This window comes from Anser cygnoides, chromosome 1 (genome assembly GCF_040182565.1).
Source record: "Anser cygnoides isolate HZ-2024a breed goose chromosome 1, Taihu_goose_T2T_genome, whole genome shotgun sequence".
In the NCBI taxonomy this organism is placed as follows: domain Eukaryota; kingdom Metazoa; phylum Chordata; class Aves; order Anseriformes; family Anatidae; genus Anser; species Anser cygnoides.
Genome location: NC_089873.1, coordinates 185052230 through 185079344, shown reverse-complemented (window position 1 = coordinate 185079344; position 27115 = coordinate 185052230). Strand labels below are relative to the sequence as shown.

General features: G+C 43.8%; 1 protein-coding gene across 1 annotated transcript in view; it reads right to left on the bottom strand.

Annotated features, from left to right (window-relative positions):
- Positions 1–945: 945 nt before the first annotated feature.
- The window catches only part of LHFPL6 (LHFPL tetraspan subfamily member 6), a 140362-nt gene continuing 114192 nt past the window's right edge, over positions 946–27115 (bottom strand). Inside the window, exons 3-4 of the mRNA XM_048068338.2 lie at positions 17049–17147; positions 946–2071 (exon numbers count right to left, since the gene is read on the bottom strand). Coding sequence (XP_047924295.1) covers positions 1953–2071; positions 17049–17147 — 218 coding nt within the window. The 3' untranslated portion in view covers positions 946–1952. The remainder of the gene's footprint in view (positions 2072–17048; positions 17148–27115) is intronic.

The following is a 27115-nucleotide window of genomic DNA, read 5'->3' as shown; positions in this document are numbered from 1 at the left end:
AGCCTAGGAAACCTGGAAACAGGAGGGAAGAGTGCAGTGCTCCATGTCACACTGTTGCTGGTGCCACTGGAAGATCTTACAGGGAGACAAACTTGGCATGGCATGGTTGGCGTGGTTCTCAGCAGAAATGTAGTTGGATGTGATGTGGCTATTATGGGCTAATTTGCGAAGGGTAAAGTACAATTTTATATTCACCACACAGCACCATAAAGTGAATAAATACTGCTTAGCTTATAATGAAACTCAGTAAAATCCAGTTCAGCAATATCAGGATTGATCTCTGTAACTGACGTTGCTATTTCTATAAACCTCTGAAAAGCTGCCTAGTGTAATGTATGGAGCAACCGCACAATTTCAGAGTTACAAGAGCTTCAAGTGTTATGAACCAGAAGAACTGTAACTAGAACATACATGGTAGCTTTGAAATACACAATGACAGAAATATCATATTGAGAAAACAGAACAGAAAAACACATTTGAATGGGCATAACTTTAGTTAAAGCCATGATTGAAAAGCTCTTACGAATTCCCATTCTTCAAGTTTTTTTCTTAAAGAAAATAACTTTTTTGTTTTGTTTTGAGTTCTGTATGCACAGTGCCAGTGCCTTGTGGAGGGATTACCTCCTGGCAGGCATTTAATCAATGTGGCTGCTATTAAAAAAGGAAGGGCTTCTTTCAGTCAACTAAACAGGGGTACACAGCACTGTGTGAGATGCTGAGTCGACAGCTGCCAAGCCAGAATGCAGAAGGTCTTCCTGAAGTCCTGCATCACGCCTAACAGCATCAGGCAAAAATGTTGGATATGCTGGCACGTCTCAAGTGATAATAGACATCTATCCTCAGGCAATGCAACTGAACCCTAAGTGTATGTGTTTTACAGGGAAAAAGGATATAGCATGGTTTAAAAGTCATGATTATTTCCGTGACACAACCACAAATTGCAAATATTGATCAAGGAAAAATTTATTTACAGAGATTTTTCAAATACAAACATAAAATAGCACATTTATATATATATTTTTTTACAAAAATGAATATTGAAATAATAAACATGGTACAGCACAATACAACATCAATGAGCTAAACATAACAGCGACAAAAATCTATGTCTGGAAGAAGTTTCCTGTCAGTCATACATAACCAACAGAGTTCTACAGTACTGTAAGTGGAATTTTCAATGGACAGAAAAACGTCCATTTACTGCACTTCATAAAAGTACTATAGGCAAAGGCTACATATGCCAAGTTATTATGTTGCATTTTTTGTAATAATGCTGAAAACACTGAGGCTTAATAAAAGATCTATAAGGCTGAATAAGCAGTGGCTAAATGTTTGGGGAAGAGAAATGTGTAGAGAATATACAAAATACTGAAATACTGATAAAGTGGCTTATTGGTCCTTTTATTAAGTTTAATGTATAGATTAAAAAGTGTTGTAACACTGAATTTTAAACCACCAAAAAGAAGTTAAAAAAAAAAAACAAAAAATAAAAGGAAAAGAAAGAAGAATCGCACCAAAAAGGTTTTCTCTCTACTCATTTTGTGCCATGGTCATCATCTGTGTGTGTGTGCTTTCAGGAACACCATGCTGAAGGGACCACCGGGTACTACCCCAGGCCTCCAGCACCATCTTCTCACCAATCCCTCAATTAATTGGTGCACTCAGAATGTCACAATTTGCCAAAATGGAGCTTTCCTTGCTTACACAGTCATGTATTTGTGGAGTAGACCACAGGTGCGCTCTGGTGAAGAAGCCCTTCCCCATCCAGCCTGGTGGGGTGGCTTTGGTCCACAGTCCACCCCGTTCCCCAGGGCTCCCAGCACCACCCACCATCCCTCCCTGCACCATTTCAGAGTGAAAGCACTTAAAAATTTCCTTTTTGTCGTCATTGTCGTCCAGAAGGCGCCTGCAAGCCCCTCGTGCTCCTGGCGGCGGCCCGTGCCCTGGGCCGCTCAGTAGGGGTACTGCTTCTGCTTCTTGCCCGAGAAGCAGGCCAGCCAGGTGCACACCAGCATGGCTGCGGCTGCGCCCCCGCCTGTGCAGTAGTAGGCCCAGCCAATTTCGCAGGTCCCTGCAAGGGAAACAGAGAGCGACATGATAGGGAAAGCAGAGGTTGTTGTTTCCAAAAATATGTCAGCAGTGGAGAAGGCGCCCCTTGGCCTGCCAAGGCCAAGGAGAGCCTGTGGCACCATTTTCCACAGCAGCTGCTGTCAGAAGAGGGCTTTTCCCCCCTTTCTCTTTTTCTCCTTCTCTAGACAGCTTTTGAGGGTTTACTTGTTTGTTCCAGGAGTACACCCAGCGGCACTGCATGTCATACAAGATGGAGCCTGGCTCCCTTCAGAAGGAGCTGGGTGGATCCACCTCTGCCATCACTCAAACTGAACCCAACTGCAAGCCATCAAGTGATAAGGACAATCATGTCCCACTACCACTGGCATAAATCCTGACCAGGCCACATTGAAATGCCTTCTTTTATTGCTTTGCCCCTGCAACCAAAACCTCGAGGAAGGCAGGGCAGAGAATTATTTAGGAGCTATTTTCTCTCCTTAAATCTCTGCTCTAGTGGTATGCATTTACTGACCAAACAAATGAGCTACCAGACCTCTAAGCATATATTCGGGATGTGTGGGTTCATCTGTGATGGAGGTGCTCCTGCCTGTGTAGTCACACAATGAGAAGGGGCTTTGAAAACTGCTTTCCAAGAAGACTGATTTGGGGCGGCATCAGAAGCAGCACAGCTATACCTGCCATGCCATGCTTCACAATCCCATGCATTAGGACCATATGGCAGATGTCTCCATCTGGCAGAGCATGATATGGCGTGAGAGACAAAGCAGGACACTGGATTTTCAAGAGGCGAAATAGAGGCTCTCTAGGGCAAAGGAGCACAGGGACTTCTATGACAATGGAATCTACAAGTCCTGCCTCTTACGTACCCTGCCAGTAGGGTCAGCAGGCAGTGTGCACGCAGAGCAGTGACGGAGACATCAGCACTCCAATGGTATCGTAACAGTATAGGACTAATAATGACAGCAAAATGGTTGTGTGCTGGTGCAGTGGAAGTAAAGATCCCAGTGGATCCCAGTACTTTCACAAGTTGCCACCACAAGCAGAAGAGGCATAAGAACTGATCCTTAACTCCCACTAAGGTCAGAGTGCCAGTGAGCACAAGGTTTAATTAAAGTGCAAAAAGAGAGACACTTCCTTATCCCTACCCAATGTTTCCACCCATTACTTAAAACTTCACAGATCTTTAATTCAATGTGTTTTAATAGTGTCACAACAATATAGCCTTGAATGCATTCAAAGGCCTCAGTATCCATAGGGAGCCAAAGTCATCACCAGTGAATAGTGTTGGGGAATCCCACAGCGAACCATAAAGTCATTGCTCCCCTTCCAGGCATCACTGTGCCTGCAGTAGATGAGATGATCACAAAAACAACAGCTACTGAAGAGACTAAGCCTCCTTGCAGAGCTCTCAGAAAATAAAAAGGTGACTGCTGTTACTCCTCAGAATTTCATGCCATCTCAAAAGTCACTTTCACTTTGACTGCACCATGTTGGTCATTTTGATTTTGACTGCTTGGGACTTATTACAACTGAAGTTCTCCTTCTCCAACTGAAGTGTCCCATTTTGGGTGACATCTCCCTGCTTTGAACAGTGAGTGCTCTCAGTAAGGTACAAGCAGCAATACAACACCTCTTTTCCACCCTCTGGAAAAAGCAGAAAAACCCATTCTCCTCCCCTCCAGAGAACAGGAGGTAACAACAGTTTCCACCTAGAAAAAGCTGAAACAGGTGGCACGTCCATACTCTGTCCTAATGGTGTGCTCTAGGGTCAGGCTTTGGGTCAGGCAATTATCAAGTCTGCTAATCCTGCCTTAGGCACAAGATGCACAAGATGTCTGTACACCCCAACATGTCAAAAGCATTAGCATGCCTGAAGGCAAACAGCACGTCCATTGACTGTCTGCAGGATACTGGCAGCCTTGTAAAGAGATGTCAGTGGGAGGCAACGCTTATGTTCGTGGCTGCTCTGAAGACCTCAGGATGACACCACAGCATGCAGTATACTGCATCTTTTCTTCAAAAGTATCAATTTCTTTATTAAAATGAAAGGTCGAATGAAACAAAAATCCTGACATGACCGGAGGACTTCAGGAGCTGAGACCTTGGTTTGGGCTCATTAGTGTCTCTCCTTAATATGCTGCAGTAGAGAGATTTATTTGCTTTTGTAATCTTGTTATGCTCTGTATATCGACACCATTTTTGGCTCCATTACAGAAGACCACACAAAGAGTCTGACTTCCTACAGAGAAGACCATCAGAAACCACAGAGAGCCGCCAAGTGCCTGACAATGTCTCTGACACTGATCCTTATCTGACTGCACAGCAGCTCCTAGACAAACCTGTCTAGAACAATTCATTTGCCTGTACACACACATCTATGACTTACGTTGAGAATTTCAAAACCAGAATTAAGCAGATACTGTATGTCTAAATCCATTGGGCTGCTTTGAAAATGATAGTACTTATACTAGAGTGGGAGGTGCTAAAGCATTTCTTTTGATACTATGGAATCCACCTGATAGGTTTTTTTGAACAACTAGGTATTCTAAAACTACTAAAGACTTGTAGTGGCAGCTTGAAAAATTAAATCTTTCTCATTGTGATGCTTCCAAGTAGAGAAAATAAATGTTAAAACGCTACTTTAAAAATAGTTTAAAGATTTGCCTGCTTGCACTGCCCAAAGCTGTGACCTATATGGAACAGAATGAAGTAAATTTCACCTTTTGCATGGTGTTATTTTAACTTCTGTGCAGTAACCATGGGAGAGGGGGAAAGAGCACCTGATACATATTAAGAAGAAAGAAAGAACTGTTAAGTCAGTGTCAGAGACGTGCCAACAAATACAACATGCACATTTCAGTCTTGGATGAGGAGAATAACATTTATTTCTCCATACCATGCTCCATTTACCCTAAGGACCACTGTCCTACTTAGTGCTCTAAGGCATGGCAGGCAGCCCCTTGATCTAACAAATGCAATGTAGTTCACAAGTGTGAGCTGGGTCAAGATGAACAAATGCAAGAACAGGAGAGTGCAGAACAATGGATGAAAGAGTAGGGAGCCTGACCTTAGAGCAATAATAACACAGCAATAAACCTGGCCATTATTTCCAGCCTGTGTCAGGAGCAATGGGAGGCCTCAGACAGAATAGTTTGATCTGTACTTGGATGACGCTGAGCAGAACAGCATTTCAAGCTATTGTGCTGAATAAGAACCTGCAGCAGGGAAGGTGTCTGAGGGTATAGGATTTAGCCATACTTTTCATTTTAAGTATAGCTAAGTCCTAAGTTCATAGCTAAGTATAGCTATAAGACCAGAGAGAATCCATTTCAAAGGTACCTGTAGAATGGTTGTCTACGTTGCTAGCCACATGTCAAACTGAAATAATGGTACCCCTTTTATAACTCTGTATTGCACAAGGAAAAAAAATAAATTTGAAGTTAATTTTTCTGATCTGGTATTCTCATTTTAATATGTGTATGAGCTATTTTAATCCACGGTACCCTAAAGAAAGTTGGTTGTCAATAATTGGATAACTGAACTGCAATTTAAATTGCAGAATTACTTTTGTTTCACTGTGATATTAAATTCTCAATTTATAAGAAACATGAAGATTTATAAAAAGCAGGGTTGATGAGTAATTAAATGTAGCACAAAATGAGAAGAAATACACCTATAGAAATGTTTTATCATCGAGAAGATAGACTTTGCTTTCTAACTTCATATTTTTAAAAATATTGTAATAACAGTTGATAACAGGTGCTGTAGAAGAACCCTTTCTCATGTTCAGCTTTTATTTCACTGACATCAGTGGGACTAGTCATGTATTCAGAAGCAAGCAGATGGTTATGCGCTTTGTAGAACTGGGATTAAATTTGACCATCAAGTAGGGCATTTTGCCTCCATAGAGCCCATCATATTAAGTGTTAGAAACATTACATTGCAGTTTCCCGTTTTCCTTAGTTATGTCAAATCTGTAAAATGAAAAGCAAGACTACCTGATAGAATTAAAACAATTAAGTGAAAACTTGTCAATTTTCATGCAAACACAAAAGCTGTTGTTTTCCTCAAGGGAGCACAGGAATATATATATATGTGTAGAGGTGTGCCAGTCTGCTGGGGGGTGTGGAGAGGCATGCAAGAATGTGTACGTGTTCTCGCTCATAAGATTGCTGGATCTGGTTTCACGCCAAAGTAAATTCCCCACCAGCTCAAGTACTCTTCTAGCTGATAGAGATGATGTGCCCACGGCAGCTTCCTTCTCTGCACAGAAGTGGTGTTGCTTTTAACGAAACAGTCTTTACCTAACAGGTATGGAGGAGAAGTTGTGGCTTCAGTTCTTTTTAGTTCTGGATCTTTTTTGGGGGAAAGGTGGGCGGAGAGGAGAGGGGAAGGCAGGGAGGAGAGCATAAATAATTGGAGCACTTGCCTTCTGGTTACTCAGCGAAGCAGGACCGTCCAAGTCAGCTCAGGTAAATTTGTAGCTGGCCATTAAGAACTCTGTTTTCACATTTGGTTTTACTGGGATTGGCAGTAAAAGAGTGTCAGGATTAACTCTGAAATCAGAGAATCACAGGTCTCACAGCTATAGGGCTGGGTGGCCACTTTCCAAGCAAATAAAAGGAGGCAAGAGTGGCAACGTTATGTCCCTCTCCTTTATAAAAGGACTGAAAGAAATTGCAGCCCCCCAGGTTAAAGGACAAAAGCAAGGTGAATGAGGACAGTACCAAAAAAAGACTCAACAGAAAGGAGTCCCATAGAATATAAGACAGTACTTGCTACATTCAAAAAGTCAAAGAATATGAAAGGTTAGTTTTGCAGTGATGGATGAGCTTATTAGAAAACACTTCTATGCCTTGTCCTGATTTCTAAGGTAATCTTCAAGGCTGTGATATGTGTCCCCTAGTTCCCTCTCACGCTCCAAAATATAAGGCAAATAAAGATTAAGACAAATCTGGGAGTGAGTGCACTTTCGCAACAGAAACTCTGTGGATACTTGATCTCTTGTGGAGCTGTGCCAGGATCCAGTTGCCGAAACAGAGTTTTACCAGGATTTCTACTCGTGATGTCTTATAAAAAACACATAGTTATCAAGGTCCTGGAAATAACATATGATGTTCATCTAAAATAACTAATAATTGACACTTATGGAAAATATCCAGAATATGAAAGTGTCTTGGATGCAAATTTGTTAATTGCAAGACTTAGTTTCTTAAATATTTGCACCTTCTTTGCTGTCAATGTTAAGACTATCCTGAGCGTGCAGACTGCCAGTATTTGGCAGACTCTATAATCATTTAACCCTAGCTACAGCCTCTTTTCCAAGATGAAGAAAAAAGGTTTTTAGAACTACCCAGGCTGAAGAATACAAATGATACAGCTTTAAAAATAAAACCTACAATTCTTTCTTGCAAAAGCCTGTGCAGGAACTCTAATTAACAGCTTCATATGAGAGTCCAGTACTACAGGGGAATGTGAATTCATGTAATCAATGAGGGTGTTGGAAAAAGTAATCAGTGAAGAAAGCAAGGAATGTGAAGTTAAGGAATATACAGGGATTTGGAGATATGAAAGCCACAAATGAATGTAAAAGATAATCAGCTAATTAATAAGAAGGCATGATTATTTTGAAACAAAGCCAAGATAAATTAAATAGTTGAAGAATCTTTTTTTTTTTTTCTTGACGCAGTTACACAATGAAAAACCATCATGTGAAATCAGCTACAAAAGCAGGAAAAGAAGTCAAAACTTGGAATGCATCCAGAAAGGATTAAAGTAGTTTCGTGAAACAAAGAAAGTGCACTATGTAAGGTAAAAATGCAGCTGAACAAATAGTTTAATATGCAGTAATGAATTTGGTGAAGGTTTTTTCTTTCTGTCTGTTGTATGGATAGGACTTTCTCAAGGTCTTTTAAAAAATATATTCTTTCCTTCACATGTACAGATCAAGCTATTTTGCTTAATTATAATTGGTCAAGTCAGTTGCATGGGCATTTTGGTATGTAATTAAATGCACGGTGTCTCATAAAGTCCAGAAATGTAAAAATGGCAAAGGAAATGACAACTTTGAAATTCTCCAGCTCTGCTGTTTGCAGACACTCCCATGGCTGAATCTCCCTTTCTTTGGAGGATTGCATGATTTTGTTTAATCAAAACTCAAATTTGCTGCATGAATGTAGGGTGGAACAATGGAAGAGGAACCGATACCTCCTCCAATACCTCTTCAACGCTTCGCTGAAGAGCGAACTTCAAGCTATTTTAAAGACCTAGTGTATGAGATCTGCAACACTGTCCTCAGGGACAAAGGAGCTGAACAGAGCTGGCAACTCTTTAAGGATGTTTTCCTTAGAGCACAAGAACTGTCCATCCCTCTGGGTAAAAAAGCAGGCATGAAGGGTAGAGAACCAGCACGGCTGAGCAAGGATCTGCTGGTCTGACTGAGGTATAACATGGAAATGCACAGGCAGTGAAAGCAGGGACACGTGGCCAGGGAAGAGCACAGGGATGCTGTCCGGGTGTGCAGGATGGGGGCAGGAAAGCCTCTACTCTGCCCTTGTGTGGCTCCACTTGGAGCTCTGCGTCCAGGTCTGGGGCCCCCAGCACGAGAAGGATGTGGGGCTGTTAGAACGGGTCCAGAAAAGGGCCACAAAGATGCTCAGAGGGCTGGAGCACCTCTCCTGTGAAGAAAGGTTGAGAGAGCTGGGGTTGTTCAGCCTGGAAAAGGTTCAGGGGTGACCTCTTTGCAGCTTTTCAATACTTAAAGGGGGCTTACAAAAAGATGGAGAGCCACTTTTTGCTCAGGCAGACAATGACAGGACAAGGGGGAATGGTTTTAAACTAGAAAAGGGGAGGTTTAGATTAGAGGTTAGGAGGAAAATCTTCACTCAGAGGGTGAGGCACTGGCACAGGTTGCACAGGGAAGCTGTGGCTGCCCCATCCCTGGAGGTGTTCAAGGCCAGGCTGGATGGGGCTTTGGGCAACCTGCTCTGGTGGGAGGTGGCCCTGCCCATGGCAGGGGAGCTGGAACCAGGTGACCCTTAAGGTCCCTTCCAACCCGAGCCATTCTATGATTCTATGACCTTGTGACAATTACAACGCTCAAAATCTCAAGAGAAAAATAGCTCATGTCCTGGTAATGAGGAGCTCTCCTAGCTCACTGGAAGAAGTAAGAAGTCAGCTCACTTATATTAAGGAAGTTATATTAATTTCAACTCTCTTTGGACATCCACAGTGCAGAAATCCACACTGGACCACTTCTCCAGATTCCCTCAGGAGACAAAGGGGAGTTATAAAGCGTGATGTATTTCATCTTAAGGTAGTCATCTAAGGTACATACGGTGGACCCTGCCCTGGCAGCACCTATTTTAAAATTCCTTTAACTATGAAGGGATCCCAAATAACTACTTAGGTTGCCCTTTTCAAGCAATAAGAAGCAGCAGGTACTTGCTCCCAGGTGGTCTGGGAACCTGTAAGTTCCTGCTTGTCTACATCGACTCCAGAGGGTCCCTGCATGGTCTGACTCAGGCCTTTAGGTTAGACAGAATACATGTGGACCTTGACATGATCACGAGAGGCTTACAAAGAATTAAGAATAAAAGATAGCTGGGCAGCACCAGAGAGGAAAAGTTCCTTGATGAAACACTTCCTTTACTAGCACGTAGGCTGACTCATTCATTTATCTGAGAGCTCAGCAGTTGTAGCTTAGGCAAGCTTACAAAAACTGCACTCAGCCACAGTCAAAAAACTTAACTGGTAAAATCTCGGAGTTGATTGCAGAGAATCTGTGAACAAAGAACCTGGCTTTGTCAGATAGACTGCTCATAAAAATACAGCTTTGAAGCCCTTGCCTTTAATAAGATTCTAATAAATTGTCATACCCTCTAAACACTTTTCTTGATAGTGTTGGCACTGTATGTCAACACTCAGCCAGATGCTGAAATGATGCCACCTAAGGCCAATTAACTAGTTGACAAAGCTTTTTTTTTTTTCATTTCATTGCTTTCTGTGTTGTTGTTTTTTTATGTTGTTGTTTTAGTAACTGCACTGTTTGCTTTTAAAGATCATTTACTCAAAGATTTCTATAGCAAAAGACAATTATCAAGTCAACAGTTCTGTTTAAGATATTTCAAAGCCTCTATAAGTGGCAAAAGGGAACCTTAAAAATAACATTTTTTGGAAACAAATAGCCCTGCCTGCACTGAGAAGCTTCTGAGAGCTTTTGAGGACAATTCAGCTTCTTGTTTAGTTCAGGATGGGAGCCAGCCTTTTAACTTTTTTAGCTTACTCTCCAGACAGCCACTCAGGCCAGGAGAGCCTTTTCATAGCAGTTCAAAGACGGACCACCACGGAGGGCAAGCAAAGGTGTGTGTTTGGAGCCATCTGCCTGGGTTGCTTTGGTTGCTGCTGCAGCCTTGCCCCAGGCCTAGGATGTTCCTGTGCGTGATGGGCAGCAACGGAGCGTGACAGCTGGAGAACATGAAATAACTGGAGAGGATCTAGTAGGACTTGCAGAAAAAAAGAGCAAAGGGGATGTTCCCAGTCTTGGAAGGATGGCATAAACTCAAACAAGCACAGAATGCATTTCAGGCAGGCTGTGGCAGCAGCACCCAGGTGGGTAGGCAGGGCATGGCGTGCCTACAGCCACGCCTGAGTCGTGCAAGCCCTTCCTGCCAGATCTGCAATTTTCACTGCCTTTATTAGCAAAGAAAAGCATCACGAAACTCAAAGATGAACCCCAAAGGTAGGTATGCACACCAAGCTGTGTCTGTGGGATGCTCCTTAGCACAAATGATCACCCAGCGGAAAAAAAGAAAAAAAGGAAAGGGGAAGGGGAAGGGGAAGGGGAAGGGGAAGGGGAAGGGGAAGGGGAAGGGGAAGGGGAAGGGGAAGGGGAAGGGAAGGGGAAGGGGAAGGGGAAGGGGAAGGGGAAGGGGAGGGGAGGGGAGGGGAGGGGAGGGGAGGGGAGGGGAGGGGAGGGGAGGGAGGGGAGGGGAGGGGAGGGGAGGGGAGGGGAGGGGAGGGGAGGGGAGGGGAGGGGAGGGGAGGGGAGGGGAGGGGAGGGGAGGGGAGGGGAGGGGAGGGGAGGGGAGGGGAGGGGGAGGGGAGGGGAGGGGAGGGGAGGGAAGGGAAGGGAAGGGAAGGGAAGGGAAGGGAAGGGAAGGGAAGGGAAGGGAAGGGAAGGGAAGGGAAGGGAAGGGAAGGGAAGGGAAGGGAAGGGAAGGGAAGGGAAGGGAAGGGAAGGGAAGGGAAGGGAAGGGAAGGGAAGGGAAGGGAAGGGAAGGGAAGGGAAGGGAAGGGAAGGGAAGGGAAGGGAAGGGAAGGGAAGGGAAGGGAAGGGAAGGGAAGGGAAGGGAAGGGAAGGGAAGGGGGAAGGGGGAAGGGAAGGGAAGGGAAGGGAAGGGAAGGGAAGGGAAGGGAAGGGAAGGGAAGGGAAGGGAAGGGAAGGGAAGGGAAGGGAAGGGAAGGGAAGGGAAGGGAAGGGAAGGGAAGGGAAGGGAAGGGAAGGGAAGGGAAGGGAAGGGAAGGGAAGGGAAGGGAAGGGAAGGGAAGGGAAGGGAAGGGAAGGGAAGGGAAGGAAAGGAAAGGAAAGGAAAGGAAAGGAAAGGAAAGGAAAGGAAAGGAAAGGAAAGGAAAGGAAAGGAAAGGAAAGGAAAGGAAAGGAAAGGAAAGGAAAGGAAAGGAAAGGAAAGGAAAGGAAAGGAAAGGAAAGGAAAGGAAAGGAAAGGAAAGGAAAGGAAAGGAAAGGAAAGGAAAAAAGAAAAGAGGGCTGAGGCAGGACACACAACATAAAAAAGTAATATCTCACAAAAAGGAGTAGGACATAAAATATTCTGGAGCACTAATCACCCAGGCTGAGCCCTGGCTGCCCGAGTACGCTGTATCCCCTCAAAGGAAGAGAATCTTTTTCAACGTAGTTAAAAACTGGAGTTCATCTCAAATATAGTGTCTTCATTCTTTCAGGTTAATAAGGTAAGTGCATAATATCATTTCATACATCTGATGGTAGGGGAGTGGCAGCTGGAGGTGAGATGAAATTTCCTAGGGCACCTAAAATGGCATGAGTCATCTACATTTAGACAAATGAATCTCACTCTAGATAAGTATTTTGCTGTTCAGGCATTTAGGTGTTGGTCTTGTGTTGCTGTTTTACCAGACGCCTACCAAGGCTTGATTTTGTGAATTAAACTGAACATGTCCTGTCCTCTTCAACACTTTCTGTGGGATTTAGCTGCCTCCACACCCATCACAACTGAGATAAGCATGCAACAACTGAGCAGCCTCTGCATATGCGTCTAGGGAAATTGATGGCCTAAAATGAAGTCTTATTGAGTTTAGACATTCAAAGCCAATTATAATGTAAACACACATATACACCCACATTGTCCTTTAAAAAAATGTGCGAGTTCAGAAGTTTTCTTCACACAGGTGAAGTTTTGCAAAATATGCATTCCTTTGCAAATATCTGGTGCAGTCTTTAAGGCAGGTCCCCTCACTTTAATGGATTTCCTGCTTAAAAAAAAAAAACACTAATTTTTCAGCTGTTATTCTTGGGTGGTACACTTAGGAATGAAAACAAACCAAGGTATTAGTACCTTGAGCTTGTCAAAATTGAATGTGTGCTATATGATATGCTTATAAAGATGGTTGTTTGGGGGAAATGGCTTGCTAATTCCCTTTGCAGACCACAGGATTGTGCACACCCCCCAGTCAGCAGCTCTGTACTGCTGAGCCTGACATGCCACATCAGTGATGTCCTGCATGGGCTCACAGGTGACTCTTGGGTGTAAATAATGTAGCATAACAATAACAGTTTGCATGGTGACAACAGATTACAATTGCAATCCTTCCTTAGACATTTGGTAAAAGAGAAAGGCAGTCACTTAGCATGTGCACTGGTAGTTTATAACTCCAGTCTCTACCTAAGGTAATGATAATTAGACAAAGGACTTTCACTCAGTCACTGACCAAACAATTAGGTTGGTTTTAAACTGTAACATCTTTCTTCTCACCCCTATTTACTAATATTGCCCTCCTTCTAGGAGTTACCACTCGAAAAACGTCACCAGAGGACTTCTCTGGCTCATAGTCTGGTGGTTTGGTGGGAACTCAGCTCCACCCAGGATCCAAACTGGGATGCCACGGTATGGAGCACTGCCTCCACACAGGTCCCACCAAATGCTGGGGAGCTGGGAGTCACAAGCAGAGGTGCACAACAGAGACCCGGGAACAACACGACCTCAATCGTGCTGCAAAAAAATTTGCCGGAGGTCAAAGTCCTAATTAATCACTGTGTTTTTTCATGTTGGCAAAAACAGATTGCTTGAGATGAGCAGACAGCAGGTCCTTCTACAGGTGCACCAGTCTATTTAGAGGTTACTCCCCATCCTCATTAGCAAAACAGCTCATCTATTGAACGTGATTTAATCGACAAATGGGGTTGTCTTTGGCACAGTATCTTCAACTGAAGAATAAGTCCTCTTTGTAGAGATCGAGTTGTACAAATGCTTTCATTTGATTGAAAAAAAATCAGACCAATTAAATACACAAATGTTTAAGTAAACCATTTGGAAGTAGTTCACTTAATAAAAAAACAAATATCCAATTTTAAAGAGAGCAGCAAACCTCTGGGCATTTCACAATGTCAGCTCAGGTTTTCTAGAAGAGAATAACCTAATCCACTTACATGTAAATGAAAGGCATGGTTATTTTTCCTGCAGCCTTTTTAAATATTGCTTTGGAATTTACACAGAAATGTGTGTTTGATGGGGGTGGAGGACAAGGGTCCCCTCTTCACAATCTGGGCTATTTCAGCACTATTTGGAGAACCTATTAGTCTAATGCCTTTTCAGAGTGCCTGAAGACACAGAGAAGCATTTCTTATCTAGCACACCCACTAAGGATTAGGCTTTTTATGGGTTCTTAGCATTGCTATTTATTTCTTCTATCTAGTTATGAGCATATAACAGACTTTTTTTTTGTCTTGTTTTGTTAAAGCCATTTTCACTTAATTGCTAATTTTGGAATATTTCTGGTTAGCATTACATTTCAGATAGCACAATTCAGCTGCTTCTCAATTGAGTCCTTGCAGTCCATCCTCTGCACCTGCCTCTTGCCCTTCTCATTCGCCTGTGATGTACACGCAGCTCCTGGTTTTTCTTTTCTATATCCAATGACAACCTTTTTTTTTTCATCTTATCTTTTGCAGGTCCCCAGAAAATCTTACTAGCTGCTGAAGCCCTACCTTTGCTGGCTCTGTGGTCAACCCTGGTAAGCTTTGATTTTTACTAACACACGTGCTCTCCAAGGCCCACCTCGTCCGTGCTGCACCAGCTGCTCTGCCATCCTTGAAGAGGAGGCTGAAGCTGTCTCGTGTTCACCATCCCTCTGCTTTGAGAGTAACCACATGCACCAAATCAGGCTTCTGTTGCGGTCCTTTCTAGCACTCCTGGCAGCAGGAGGAGCAGGACCAGCACTCCCATCGCCACCATTTACCCCATCAGCAAATCAGCCCAGGGTTTACAGCAGCTCAGCTTTCCTAAGGGAAGATTTCTGAATGCAATGCGTGTATGTGTGGTTCTTGAGGCAACTCGTTTCACAGACTCAGGAATAGAAAGCATATCATTGTGGCTTAATCAGATTAAATATTCAAATGAAAGCAATAATTACTAAAATTTGTCTTAAGAGTTGGTGAGATTAAGTCTTTGAAACATCATTTTTGGTCTGCAGGCTATAATGAGTAAACCAATCTCTAATGATGCAGAAACGACTAGAGGGTTTGGGTTATCATCAACCAAAAGATATTTATCGAACAAGATGAGCAGCATGGCTATTAAACAGACTTTGGACAGTACCGCTTCTTCACAAATGACCTTGGTAACACAGCACCAACCAAGCACTGACGTTACCTTAAAAAAATCAAAGACACATTTAAATTCACTGCTGGTGTATGTGGAAAAGAAATGTTTTAGTGACAGAGCTGCCTAGTGAAAATCACTGCAGCAGATTTCAGCTCTCATTATAATCTGTTAATGAATGTGTTAACATATGATTCCTGCAGATCAGCATTGCCACCAAGTCTAGGCATGCACAGCACATGCCCTACACAGGTCCAGAAATAAAATAGGAGTACACACCTTCACAGTTAATATAGTATGTTCCCTGCTCATGTTCCTTATGTGTACCTAGATGGAAAGCTGAAATCTTTCACATGGGTTCCTTCACTGCCTTTAATGGTAAAATGACTCAATTTAGGCAAACAAATTACTCAAGAAGCAGGTGTTGAAGGTGGTCTCGGAGACTGCTTTGTGAGCACAACTGTTTAGGGTTACAGTTTGTAGCTGCCTAAGTAATGTCCTCAAGGAGTTCACACTGGTGTGAGACCCTCCTTCTCATGGGTTTTCAGAGAAATAACCTGGAAAGGTAACCCTTTTCTGCACTCTGGGGAGAGTGGTGAGTGAAGCAAGTTATCAGGAGGCATAAGCAGGTGTCATGGGAGCAAATTTTCCATACTTCATTGAAAACAAAATTAAATATTAATAGCTCAAAAGGATATTGAAGTTCAGAATAACAAGGTAAAGCTACTAGGGCACATTACACACCCCCTGAGCAACACCATTAAGGAGATGCTGGTAACATCATCAGTGGCAGTGGTATGGATAGGTGTTGCTGTTGGCAATGAGAATTTCTGGTCCCATGCCAGAGCAAATGCACTTCAGTACACTACAGGAATATGTAAGGGAGGGTGACCTGGAGCATCTCTCCCAAACATATATATATATATATATATATATATTTGAAGCTATTTGTGCAACTCTTTACCTTTTGATCTCAACTGATTTGAAAATCATAGAATCATAGAATTGTTTGGGTTGGAAGGGACCTTGAAGATCATCTAGTTCCACCAAACAGAAGAAACATCTCTGAGTTAGAAACAAAAACCCTTGCTCCTGAAGCCTGACAGAAATATCAGGACAAAATAAAAAGACAGTGCAGTAGGATTGCATTTAACCCCAGGAGACCGTTTTTGTCCATTGTTCTTTGCACTGTGATTACTGCCAGGCTTCCATGAGTTGTCCACACAAAGCTATGAAAAGAGTTTCTGACAGTAATCACAAGGCTTAGCTCGCAGGGTCTCAAACGGAGAGGTGTGTGTATGCCTTCCTGGGAGCTGGAGCTCAGTGTGTAAAGAGCTGGGATGATCAGTTTCTCTTGCTCCTGCAGGAGGATTGCGGATCCCTCTCTTCCTCGAGTGACACAGGACCAGAGAGTACTTAGAGAGCAGGATAGCAGCAGCTGCATCCACCCTTCTTGCTAAACTAGGACTTGCATGTTCATTCAATCAGATCCTTATCATCCACATTGCTTGCTCCTTAGCTCCCTGCTGGGCCTCTGTTTTCTATCACCCCAATGAGCTCTCTACAAGATGCTCACCCCATGCTGTGTGGGTGTGAGCCCAGCTTCACCGCATCCTTGGCTCTCATTTAGCTCAGTGCAGACATCACCAGTAAGACCAGTTGCTTGCTGCAGAAAAGGCTGTCATAGGGAGCAAGTGTTATTTACCAGCTTCTCGAGGTTGTGAGTAACCAAAACCATACTCCTAAGCTTAGTTTAGAAGGCCATATGCATGCCAGACTGCAAAGACAGCTAACTGCTCTTAATGTGAATTGCCCCAACCCGTGACATGATGTCTCTGATCTGTCCCTGTCCAGATCTCTACAGATGTTAACCCACTGATCACAAGACTACTAAATCTGATGTCTTAAATGTAAATATACATATATAAATTTCTTCATTTATTTTACAATATTTTGCTGGAAAATATTTCCAGAAAGCCTTAGCACCACGTCAGACACATGCAATATGAATACCCTACAGCACACAACTGGGCTGCTCCTCCAAGCCTGCGCTCGTCTCTTTTGCTTTCATGGACAACAAACAGAACAGCATAATGTCCCTGAGATGCTCTGATGATGACTTACCCAATTCAAACTGGTTGGAAAGGTTACCACAGGTTTGTCTGACTTCTTCACTGTCCCAGCCAAGAGGATAGAGAGCACAACCAGAGCCAATCAACAAACCTACGAGAGAACAGAAAATAGAAGTTTACACAAGCTGCCCCTTGGGAATCCCAGATTTAAAACAAAACAAACAAACAAACAAACAAACAAAAACCACTCTTTTTGTCCTGAGAACAGTAGGAAATCATTTGGACTTGTACTGCTTCAATCTGCTACATGGTTTTACAGCTGGTCGGTGTGCTGGAGGCAGCCTTGGCGATTCAGCATCAGATGCCAACCTCAGCTTCTGTCTGAGAGCTTTTAAACTCCCCTCGTCTCTGCAGAACTGTTGCATACGCTGCTTGGAAAACTCAACACGGGGTTAAACAGAAGCTGTGTTAATCACAGCATTTACAAGCTGATTGCTCCTGATTAATTAAAACAACAATCAACCAGCGTTTATCGTGATTCCAACAGGAGAAAGTGAACTGACAGTTGTGCTAATCCCTCGTTGTTTTCCTTTGTTTTTCACCCCTTCAAATGTCAAGGAAGAGTCATTTCATGTCACCTGATCAATTCACACCACAGGTACATGCTGCACAAAGTTTTCTCACATCATTTCAGCAAAACAACCGAGCTCTTGAGCCATTCTACCTGTTATTGTGCTCAGCTTAACATTCGCAGCATGCTTTGCTTTTGCCAGTCCTCATGCTGTCCAGAACAGATGTGCTTCAGCTAAGTCTTTTCCTTCACAAGATCTTGCTGGGAATCACCCAACGGGACATGATTATTTTGCAGAAGTGGCATTTTTATGATATTGCATTCTCAGCTGTCACTGCAGAAGCAGCCAAAAAGCAGGTGTAGCTGGCAAAGATCTTTCTGTTATTATTTTTTTTTTAACAAGGACAGCCTAAAGAGAATAGTTGAATGTGTGCTAAATCATTTAATTTTACCTCCTTTGTGTCAGATCTTATTTATACGACTGGAAGTGAGTCACTATGTAGATAACGGCCTGGGTGCACCTCATACTTTGCAGGATGAAGAAGCAGACATTTCCTCAGAAAGTTTGCAGCATGGGTTATCAGTGGTGCCTTTTACCTGTTAGGTAGACTGGGACAGGGTTTCAAGCCCTACAACCACAGCTGTCTGGCTTTGTGCAAGTCCTTTGTCACACCACCTCACTTTTCCTCTCTTGACAATAGGAATAAAGACAATGTGCCCCCTGGCAGAGCTCTTCTGGTGGTATGCTCCTAGTGCAGCAAAGCCCTGGATGTGGTGACACTGGGGATGTCACACCAGTCTCACAGGAGTCCTGAGGATGATTCTCACTCAGGACCTGGACGTACCTATACATTTCTACAGTCTCTATCCTCACGATATCTACGTTTTTCATATAGCTGATGCTCCAGTAAGATACAGAAATCATGTTATTATTTTCTTGACTCACTTAAAGACATAAAGAAGCCCTATCCCATGTTTCTCCTGATGTTTGATGCTCTTAGCATCTTAGCTGTTAGCAGAGGAAGTCAGCAGCTCCTCCAGGCCTACCTGCCCCTGGCTAGGCCCAATATTAGAACTTCCCCCAGTAAATTCAAATTTCTTCCTGCTACTCAAGTCTACTCCTTCCTTTCCTCACTGAGCAGACTCTGCCTGCTCCTCTCTCCATATCTACGTGACATAATAGAAAAGAAATTCTGGAGGCAGGCCCCTCACAGATGTTACAGTGACCCACAGCTGTAAAGGCAGAAAAGCAATTAAGGGTACATGAATGCAAGGCATTTTCAGAACTTCACCTGACCTGGATATGGTTGCTTTTAATGTCCTCACTAGCAGCATTCACAGTATCATCTGATTTTTTTTCCCCGGGGCTGCAGAGCTGACAGCAGCTGGTAGGATCCATGTAAACGAGAGTGCCTTACACTTAAATTCTCTGAAAGGATGTTTCTCAGACAAGAGAACTTCAGCCAAAACTCCGTCTATGTTTGTAAACGACTGCTTAAGATTCTTGCAAAAAAAAATGACTGATTCTCACATGAACTGTTAAAGCAAGAAGGGCACTGTGAAACAATCAGAGCATGGGGTGGGGCAGGACACTGTGGGGCAAGGAGAAACTTCACCATTGATGATAAGAAAGGCTGGGGAAGGGAGGATAAGCACCCAGGCACCAGACACAGTCTCCCAGGGTGATGGAGCCCTGGCCAGCCCTGTTGTCTGGTTTCAATCAGCTTGGGTCCCAACCCTCACAAATGCTTGAAGGGCTGCATTGAGAGGGGCAGGGCGGTGTGTGCAGGGCTAGGAGGGCAGGCCGAAGGAGAGCAGCCGGAGCAGCAGCCAGCCCTTCTGCACAAATAGGTCCTGGGAAAGCCTTCTGCACTGTTCTTCCAGGAGAGCACAACAGCAGCACTGCAGGCAAGTGAAAGGACTATTAGCATGACAATGCTGCCCCTCCAAACCCAGAACAAGCTCTTGCTCAGCACTTGCCAATTACTCTCCTCAGGTGGCAAGAGCCTCTGGTGCGCCCTGCATTCACAGAGGGCTGTTTGTTTTCAACTCCCTTTGAGTTTTGTTGCAGCAATAGGTTGTTGCTTGTTGGTTGTTTTTTTTTATTTTACTTATTTATTTATTTTCCCGCGAATATCATTCACAACACTTTCCTCTGCCACCCTCCAGAGCACATCCTCTTCCAAACACCTCGTACCGATTCACTCCGTCTGCCCCCAATGCTACATTAGATACAGAGGCTGCAGGCCTTGGCTACCAGACCTCAGCCAGGCCTCTTCACCCCCGTTTCATACCCTCTGTCCCTTTTCTGTATGTACATCTTTGTAAACTCAAAGCCCAGTTTCAGTCAAAACAAATTTTGAGGGTCAGGCTGTGCCACTTTTAAAACCTATGGGTTCTTAAAGTACCTCATATGAGAGTGTCTGGACTTGAATTAAAATCTAGCCTCTACTTTGGTCTAAAATGCAATTATTATTGATCGATAAGAATAATTATTATTAGGAATAATCCTAGATTTCCTTGTTTCTTTCACATAACCAGGAAACTCTTATATACTCTACAGAGTAACAGCCTCGAATGTAAGCTTTGTTTAGGCACAGACATAATGTCTAGCCCTGTTCTCTGATCAAGTCATTTAAATCTTGAGAAATTAAATTAGGGGATGGTTGAGAATGTACTAGGAGAATAGAATTAGGACCTTTTTTGTACTAAAACCCCAGAGATACAGTTAAAAATACATTAGTAGTCCAATATACTGTAATGTTAAGTTGCTCCAAAGAAGCAACTTCATTCCCATGTGGGTGCTTATCCTTAAAGCCAGCCCATACTGTTTAATAACCAGAGTAATTACTGTCTAATAACCCACTGCCTCACCACTACCTGTGCCTCCCAGAAACGAATGAACCCAATACAGACAAAATAGCGTGCTATGTCAGAAAAACTCCCTGTAACGGGGACAACTGCTTCTCCAGCTGAGTACGCAATTTGGCAGGGCTGAGTTTCTTTCATGGAGCACAATGCCGGTGTTGCCACGGACCCCTCCACCAAGAACCCATTTCTGACTGACCAAGGACAGCAGGAGCAGAGCACTTAACACCGTCCCAAGAGACTCTAAGGTCCAAGTAGGATTAGCATCGCTTGGGCGCCAAGCTTGTGGTGTGGTCCCCAGGTGCAAGGGACAGCATGCTTACATGCTAAGGTCGAGGTAGGCCTTAAAAGCCATGGGCAAACACAAGCTCCATTTAGCAACCATAAAAACTGCCAGAGAGCAAGGGGGCTGCCAGGAGCACAGTGCCACATTGCCATCGGGCAAAAAGGCTTGCACCTACTGGCCAGAGGTACCCAGTGGCCACAATTCCTAAAGCTGTCATTTTGACATCTCTTTTGATCTGTTTTTCAGTTGGTTTTGATTCACCTTCAAACATTTCCTGCAGTGGCACAGATAGGCTGGTATGGATTTAAGTCTATTGACAAAGCAGTTGTGTTCCCGGTTCTTCTCACAGAAAGGGTGAGGGCCAAGCTCATGGACCTACCTTCAGTGCATTTCCACGTAGACTTAGAGCCCACTAGTCATTAGACTTTAAAATTTCACAAGTTTTGCCTTCTACCCTGTGGCACGTATATATGCATGATTGCGTGTGATGGTGCAGGATCTGTCCCGTTGCTTTCAGCAGGATTCTGCATGACTGTAACAGGGCTAGTACCACCACAGTCTGCATGGGCAGCAAAGTTGGGAACTGGCACTTCAGCTCCCTTATTTTGTGCAGTAAGCTTGGGGTGTGCCTCAAAGCCCATGATGTTAACAGGACTTGGACAAAAGCCCTCAGCCCCCTCCTCCCCCTCCAGTCAATCTACTCGTGCTTGTAAGCAACTCGGTGTGTGGATCCAGACCCTGGGAAAGAAAAAAGACTGCATACTATTATCTCTAATAATTCATACATGTCTCGTGTGTACATGTCTCATCCTATCTGTTTAATCACAGAGAACGAAAATTCCATGGAACAGCTGAAGCCTTCGTTTAAGTAAGTTAAATACAAAGACCACAGACCCAACAGAAAACCTTAAGCTAATTTTGCTGCTTCAGTAGAGAGAGGTGGCTGGTTTAGCTCAAGAGTCACATCCCGGCCTGCCCTACAGTTAACGTATTTAGCTAGCTATTCTACCCAGGTCACCACACCCATCTTTACAGCTGCTTAAAATGCTTAGGATGCCTATAACATTCCTTGAGAAAGGGAAAAAAAAAACCCGCAGTGCTGTAATTACCATCATCTGTCATCTTCCATTATCCGCTACAGTCATTAAAAGAAATAGAAAGGGGAAGGAAATATGCAGGTTCCTAAATGGCTGCTTCAAAAAGGGGTGGCGGCTTTGAGGTGCTGATTGCTGGGATGGGGCCAGCGGGCAGCAGAGGTGCTGGTGGCACATGGCTGCTGTTTGGGATGCTGCACCACGTGCCAGTGGAGGTGTGGGCACTGTCCCAGACCACCTCTTCTGGAGCAGTTCTGCATTCAGCATTGAAAAGGGCTTCTTGCCCTGTGCTGAGCCTGAGGAGCCATGAAACACTGTTGTTGCAAGCGTCATGACTTAAACACAGCCAACTTTGGCTACGCAAAGCTGGAATTAAGAGCTTGGCTTCAATGTTTAAGAGTCCCACCTAGCCACTTGGTTCTTTTTATAGTCCATGCAGGGAGTTGGATACTTCCAAAAAGCAAGCTAAGACCAGCCTATGTGCTAGGTGAAGAGCTGCCCAGACCTTCTCAACACAAAACACTGGACCTGCTTTCAAAAACCCTGAGCCAGTGGTTTCCCCCACGGCAGCTGTTGTGAACCTGCGGCTGCACAAACCCTGCCACCCCTCCTGGCTGACTGCACTGACCTTATACAAGCAGCACACCACAACTCCCTGCGGCTGCGGCATCCCCAGGTCCTACAAGTTGTGACACCACAAACCAGGGGAGGGGATACCTCAGTAATAAACTACCCAGAGTGATCCTCATCCACCCCACTGCCCTCCCCGTCACTCTTGCTGCAGGTGTAACACACGGTTGTACTTTAGCAACACTTAGTATCTGAAAGATGATCTTGTTTGTCCGGAGGTGTGATTGAAAATAATTGCATCTAGCAGGTTCTGCACACAGCTGATGCTGCTGAGCAGGGGGTGGTAGGGAAGGGGCAGTAATTATATTAGTGGTTTGGCACAGATGGAGGTTTCATCTTTGAAGTGATAAAGGCATGATTTGTGGCATGTAGCAATCCGCTTCCTCCAGAGGTAAATATCAACCACTATTAATAACCCCAGGAACAACAATTCTCAAACAATAGGTAGAGAAGGATTAATATAACAAGAGACATAACCAGATTTTTCTACATCACTGGGCTCAGTAAGGCCAGCAGCGATCAGGAAAAGCCAATGCACAAAAACTGAAGGTTGCAATTCCCTGCGGTGGGCAGTCCTCAGCCTGCTTCTGTGGCTTGAATAGGAGCCTCCACCCAACGATGTGCTTCAATAACCCTTGCAGGCATCACACCATAAATAATTGTCTGTAATCCTCATAACAGTCCATAGCTAGCAAGTCTTGGTTTACAGGCTCAGCTCTTCCTCTCTCTTCTTGAAGTCATAGCGTGCCCAATTGTTTCATGGCTCTTTTCTGTTTTGTTGCCAGCCCATTTGATTATTGTGTCCCCAAAATCTGTTAAAATAAAGCCAAACCTTCCCCAGTGTCCTTCCTTCTCCCTTGAATAGTATAAACCTAAGTGCATGATTCAGACAAATCTGATGGGAAAACCCATCAGTTTGATCAATAAAGAGAGGTCGTGGTGGCAGTAAGTGGGGCACTTAGCATTGGACTTAGCCTCAAAGTCTTGCCGCTAGAAAATGCATTTTCAAATGGGAACAGAACCAATAACGGTTTTCCTTTATTCTGGCCTTTTTAAGTGTCTGCAATGCTTTTTGGATGGACACTGGAAACTGTATTCCTCTTTGTACATCCCAGCTACAGTTACACCCTACCAATGCAGCCAGAGGGACTGCCTAAGCACCCGGAAGGACCTCTGTGGGCAGCAGGCAGGGATGGTCTGCCTGGTGGCCTCCTGGGAAGCCTTCTGCACCTGGAAGGAACCCAGGGCCACTGGGAAAACACACTGAATTTGCACCTAGAAACAAACAACAAAAAAAAGGAATGGATCAAGCTTGATCCATGCACTGCTGAGAGAAAATAACAACAGAACTGAATGCTGCTTGTTGTGCAGTTCCTTTCTAGTGGGAAAAAAAAATCTTTAAAATATGTTCCTCCTTTCTTTCTTCTTCTCTTCTACTTTCTCCCCTTTCTCTGACCAAAAAGAAACCTTGGATTTTTTTTTTTTTATTTTTTTCCCTAGGCATCTCTAATGAATGCCGCTCATATCTGACAGATATTCAAGCCATCTGGAGAAGCTGACAGACAATAATTTGGAAGTCAACCCTTTCAAGACCATTTTAATGATGATTTTTCCTTTCACATCTTTTCTCTATTAAGCTGGTCTGAATCTTCAAGGATGATAGAAAGTTTTCACACTCCCATCTGTCACTTGAAGGTATAGTAATATCTACAAGCAAAACAAAACCACTTTTTAGATGAGGCACAGACTTTGACTCTCTGGTTCTCACGATTTAAAAACTCTTCTCACCATTTACCTGCTATACAAGTGAGCCTGCAGTGTAAAAGTAAAATTGAGCTGGCACATGAAGATTATCTGCTGCTTTGAGATGTACTTTAGCCAATAAACAATGGGGTTTTAAAGGGATTGGATAAAAACCGTGATGTGAAATACTTCATATTCCCTCTTCAAGGTCACACTCCTACTGCATCTCTTGACATCACCCCTCTGTCCTTTTGTTTTTCTGTTGCCCCATTAGACAAAAGTAATTATATCAGTCCCTTCCACTACTGGTCAGTATCTGTTCTCCAGGAAATCCAGGCATGCACCTGACCTGGGCTTTTAGCATGTTTAAGCCTGAGATCTAAACTTTGGGCAGCAGTTCTCCGCCAAATCAGTAGTCACTGAACATAGGGCATTTAACCGGTTCCTTGAGGCTGAATGGAAAGTGTGTATGTTGAGAGAGGTACAATTGCATAGTATGTGAATAACCTCAATAAGGGAGTCACTTGTCTGAGTGCAAAACACGACAAAACATAAGAACAACAGAAATCCCACAGAACAGAGTCCTACAACAGGTGTTGCAGCTGCCTGCCAGCTGCCATCACACGGCACAGCAAGGAGCTGTGGTGCTAACTAGTGGCACTGCCTATCTGATCAAAGGTGGTGGGCTCGTTACTAGAGGTGCTTCAGGCTTGGAGGGGGAATGCCTGACCCAGCGATGCTGTGCTGCTACCCACCAGGTAGCAGAGTAATGGCCGTGTCTGCTTTATTTGTCCCTGGGAGCTTTTAAAACAATGCTGAAGACTTCAGAAAGTGAGGGTCGGGGACAGGAATAAGCCAAAAGAAATGGAGAAGTGGGAAGAGTAGAGAAATCACAGATCTGCTAATAAACAGAAATGAATTAGTAAGAGCCATTTGATAAAAGCACAAGTGGCAGCACTGTGACAGCTGCTGCCATGGAAAGGAAAGATCCAGCCCCACTTTCAAAGCCATTCAAAATCAGTGCTGGCACAGGGAAATCCAGGAGGCTGCAGCACCCACCACTTCCAACCACTGAAAATCACCCCTGGAAGAACTTGTAGCTGGATTTTACAAAGCAGCAGGACTCGTATCCCAAAGCCTACACGGTTTGGCACTAGATAATAGAATACGCAAGAGTTTAATCTTATTGTATGTATGCAGTAGGAGGAGTAATATGATTTTTGAGAACGAGTTGAATTACAATGTCTTCTAGATGTTTCACTGAAAACCCCTTTATTACTATTTATTATACAGCACCATTCACATGCAGAGGGATTTAGAGAGATCCAAGAAGACAGGCACCTGCTTGTACAATTTATATCTTATTGCTTATGGTTAAGTGAGGCTAAGGAAGACCCCAGACTCACAGTGGAGGCTATCTAGAGATCACACCAATCGATTAGAGAATGAATATTCACCAAAGCAGGGACTACATGCTGAGTCCCTTACCATCAGATCACACAGTCCTTCTTATATTTCCATTCTCTCCGACAATGAAGATAGAAGTATTTGGTACCAACTAGGATGTCCTTGGCTATTGTCCATGGCTATTGTCCATGGCTATTTCTCCCGGCTAATGAGTGCTGGGTGTGGGCCATTGGATATAAGTGATTTTGGCATCATGAGGTTTTCTCCTTTGGGCTTCATGCAATGTATGCTGGTTGTGTCCCCGTGGATGAGGTAAGTGGAGGAGTATTAAGACTGTGAACCCTACAGTGTTTAGCCACGAGGCACCGCATGAAGCAGTTTGGATAAACCCAGACTTGGCTGCTTTTGTCAAAGTGAACACCTGGGGGTATGAAAGTGATTATTGTGGTCATGATTCAGGATTGGTCCTGCTTTAAGCAGCAGGTTGAATTATAATTTGCTTTCACAGAATCACAGAATCATCTAGGTTGGGAGAGAACTCCAAGATCACTGAGTCCAACCTCTGACCTAACACTAACAAGTCCTCCACTAAACCGTATCACTAAGCTCTAAATCTAAATGTCTTTTAAAGACCTCCAGTGATAAGACCTCCTGATGTGCCTTTCAACCTGTAAGACTTTAGGAATCTGTTTTTCCATCGTTCAGGCACCTCAGCTTGAGGCAGTGGGGGCTCAGGTCAAGTGTTTGTATAGGACTACTGGCATTTGAGTGTGGTATCCTACCTGGAAAACTAGCTCTTGCTCCAAAAGAGGTTTTTCTTTCAAAATGCCTTGTATGTCACAGGGCACAGGAAATCTATGAAGATGCCTCTGAAGAGAAAAATTAATTTAGACCCTTGTTATTATAAGCAATGGAGTCTGAAAATTTATATTTCTCATCCTAAAGAATACATACAGATAGGTCTATGTTTAGGACACATCGAAGTCTGCCTAACTCTAAACCAGCAAAGATATTCACATGGGACTGAAAAACATGACACGGAGCCAGTCGGGAAAGCCAGACCCTCCTGGACTGGCAGATGGAGGTAGGATAGCCAAGGGCATCTCGAATGGGAGTAGACACCTACGTCAGCCACTGAATTGTGCTCCACCAGCAGTACTGACTCAGAGTGGGATTTGGCTGCCCAAACACAGCACCTTTCACCAGTTCCAGCATTGTTCAGGATCTCACTTGGCCTCCAGCTGCCTGCCTGGAGAAACACAAGTCTCCCCAAAGTCCTCTCACATACCTGCCAGCCCATGCAGAGAGGTCTTGCAGACCCTAGAGTATCTCTAACAGCACAAAGCATCTAGATTTAGGCTAATGAGTTTCACCCTAGATATCTATTGATCTTAATGTAAACTTAGAAACCTACTTCAAGGGAAAATATCTGTATTGTAAACACCTTCAAAAAAACCTATATGAATCTGTAATTAAATCATGCCCAAAGTTACCTACGCTTTATTTTGAGCCTTATCTTC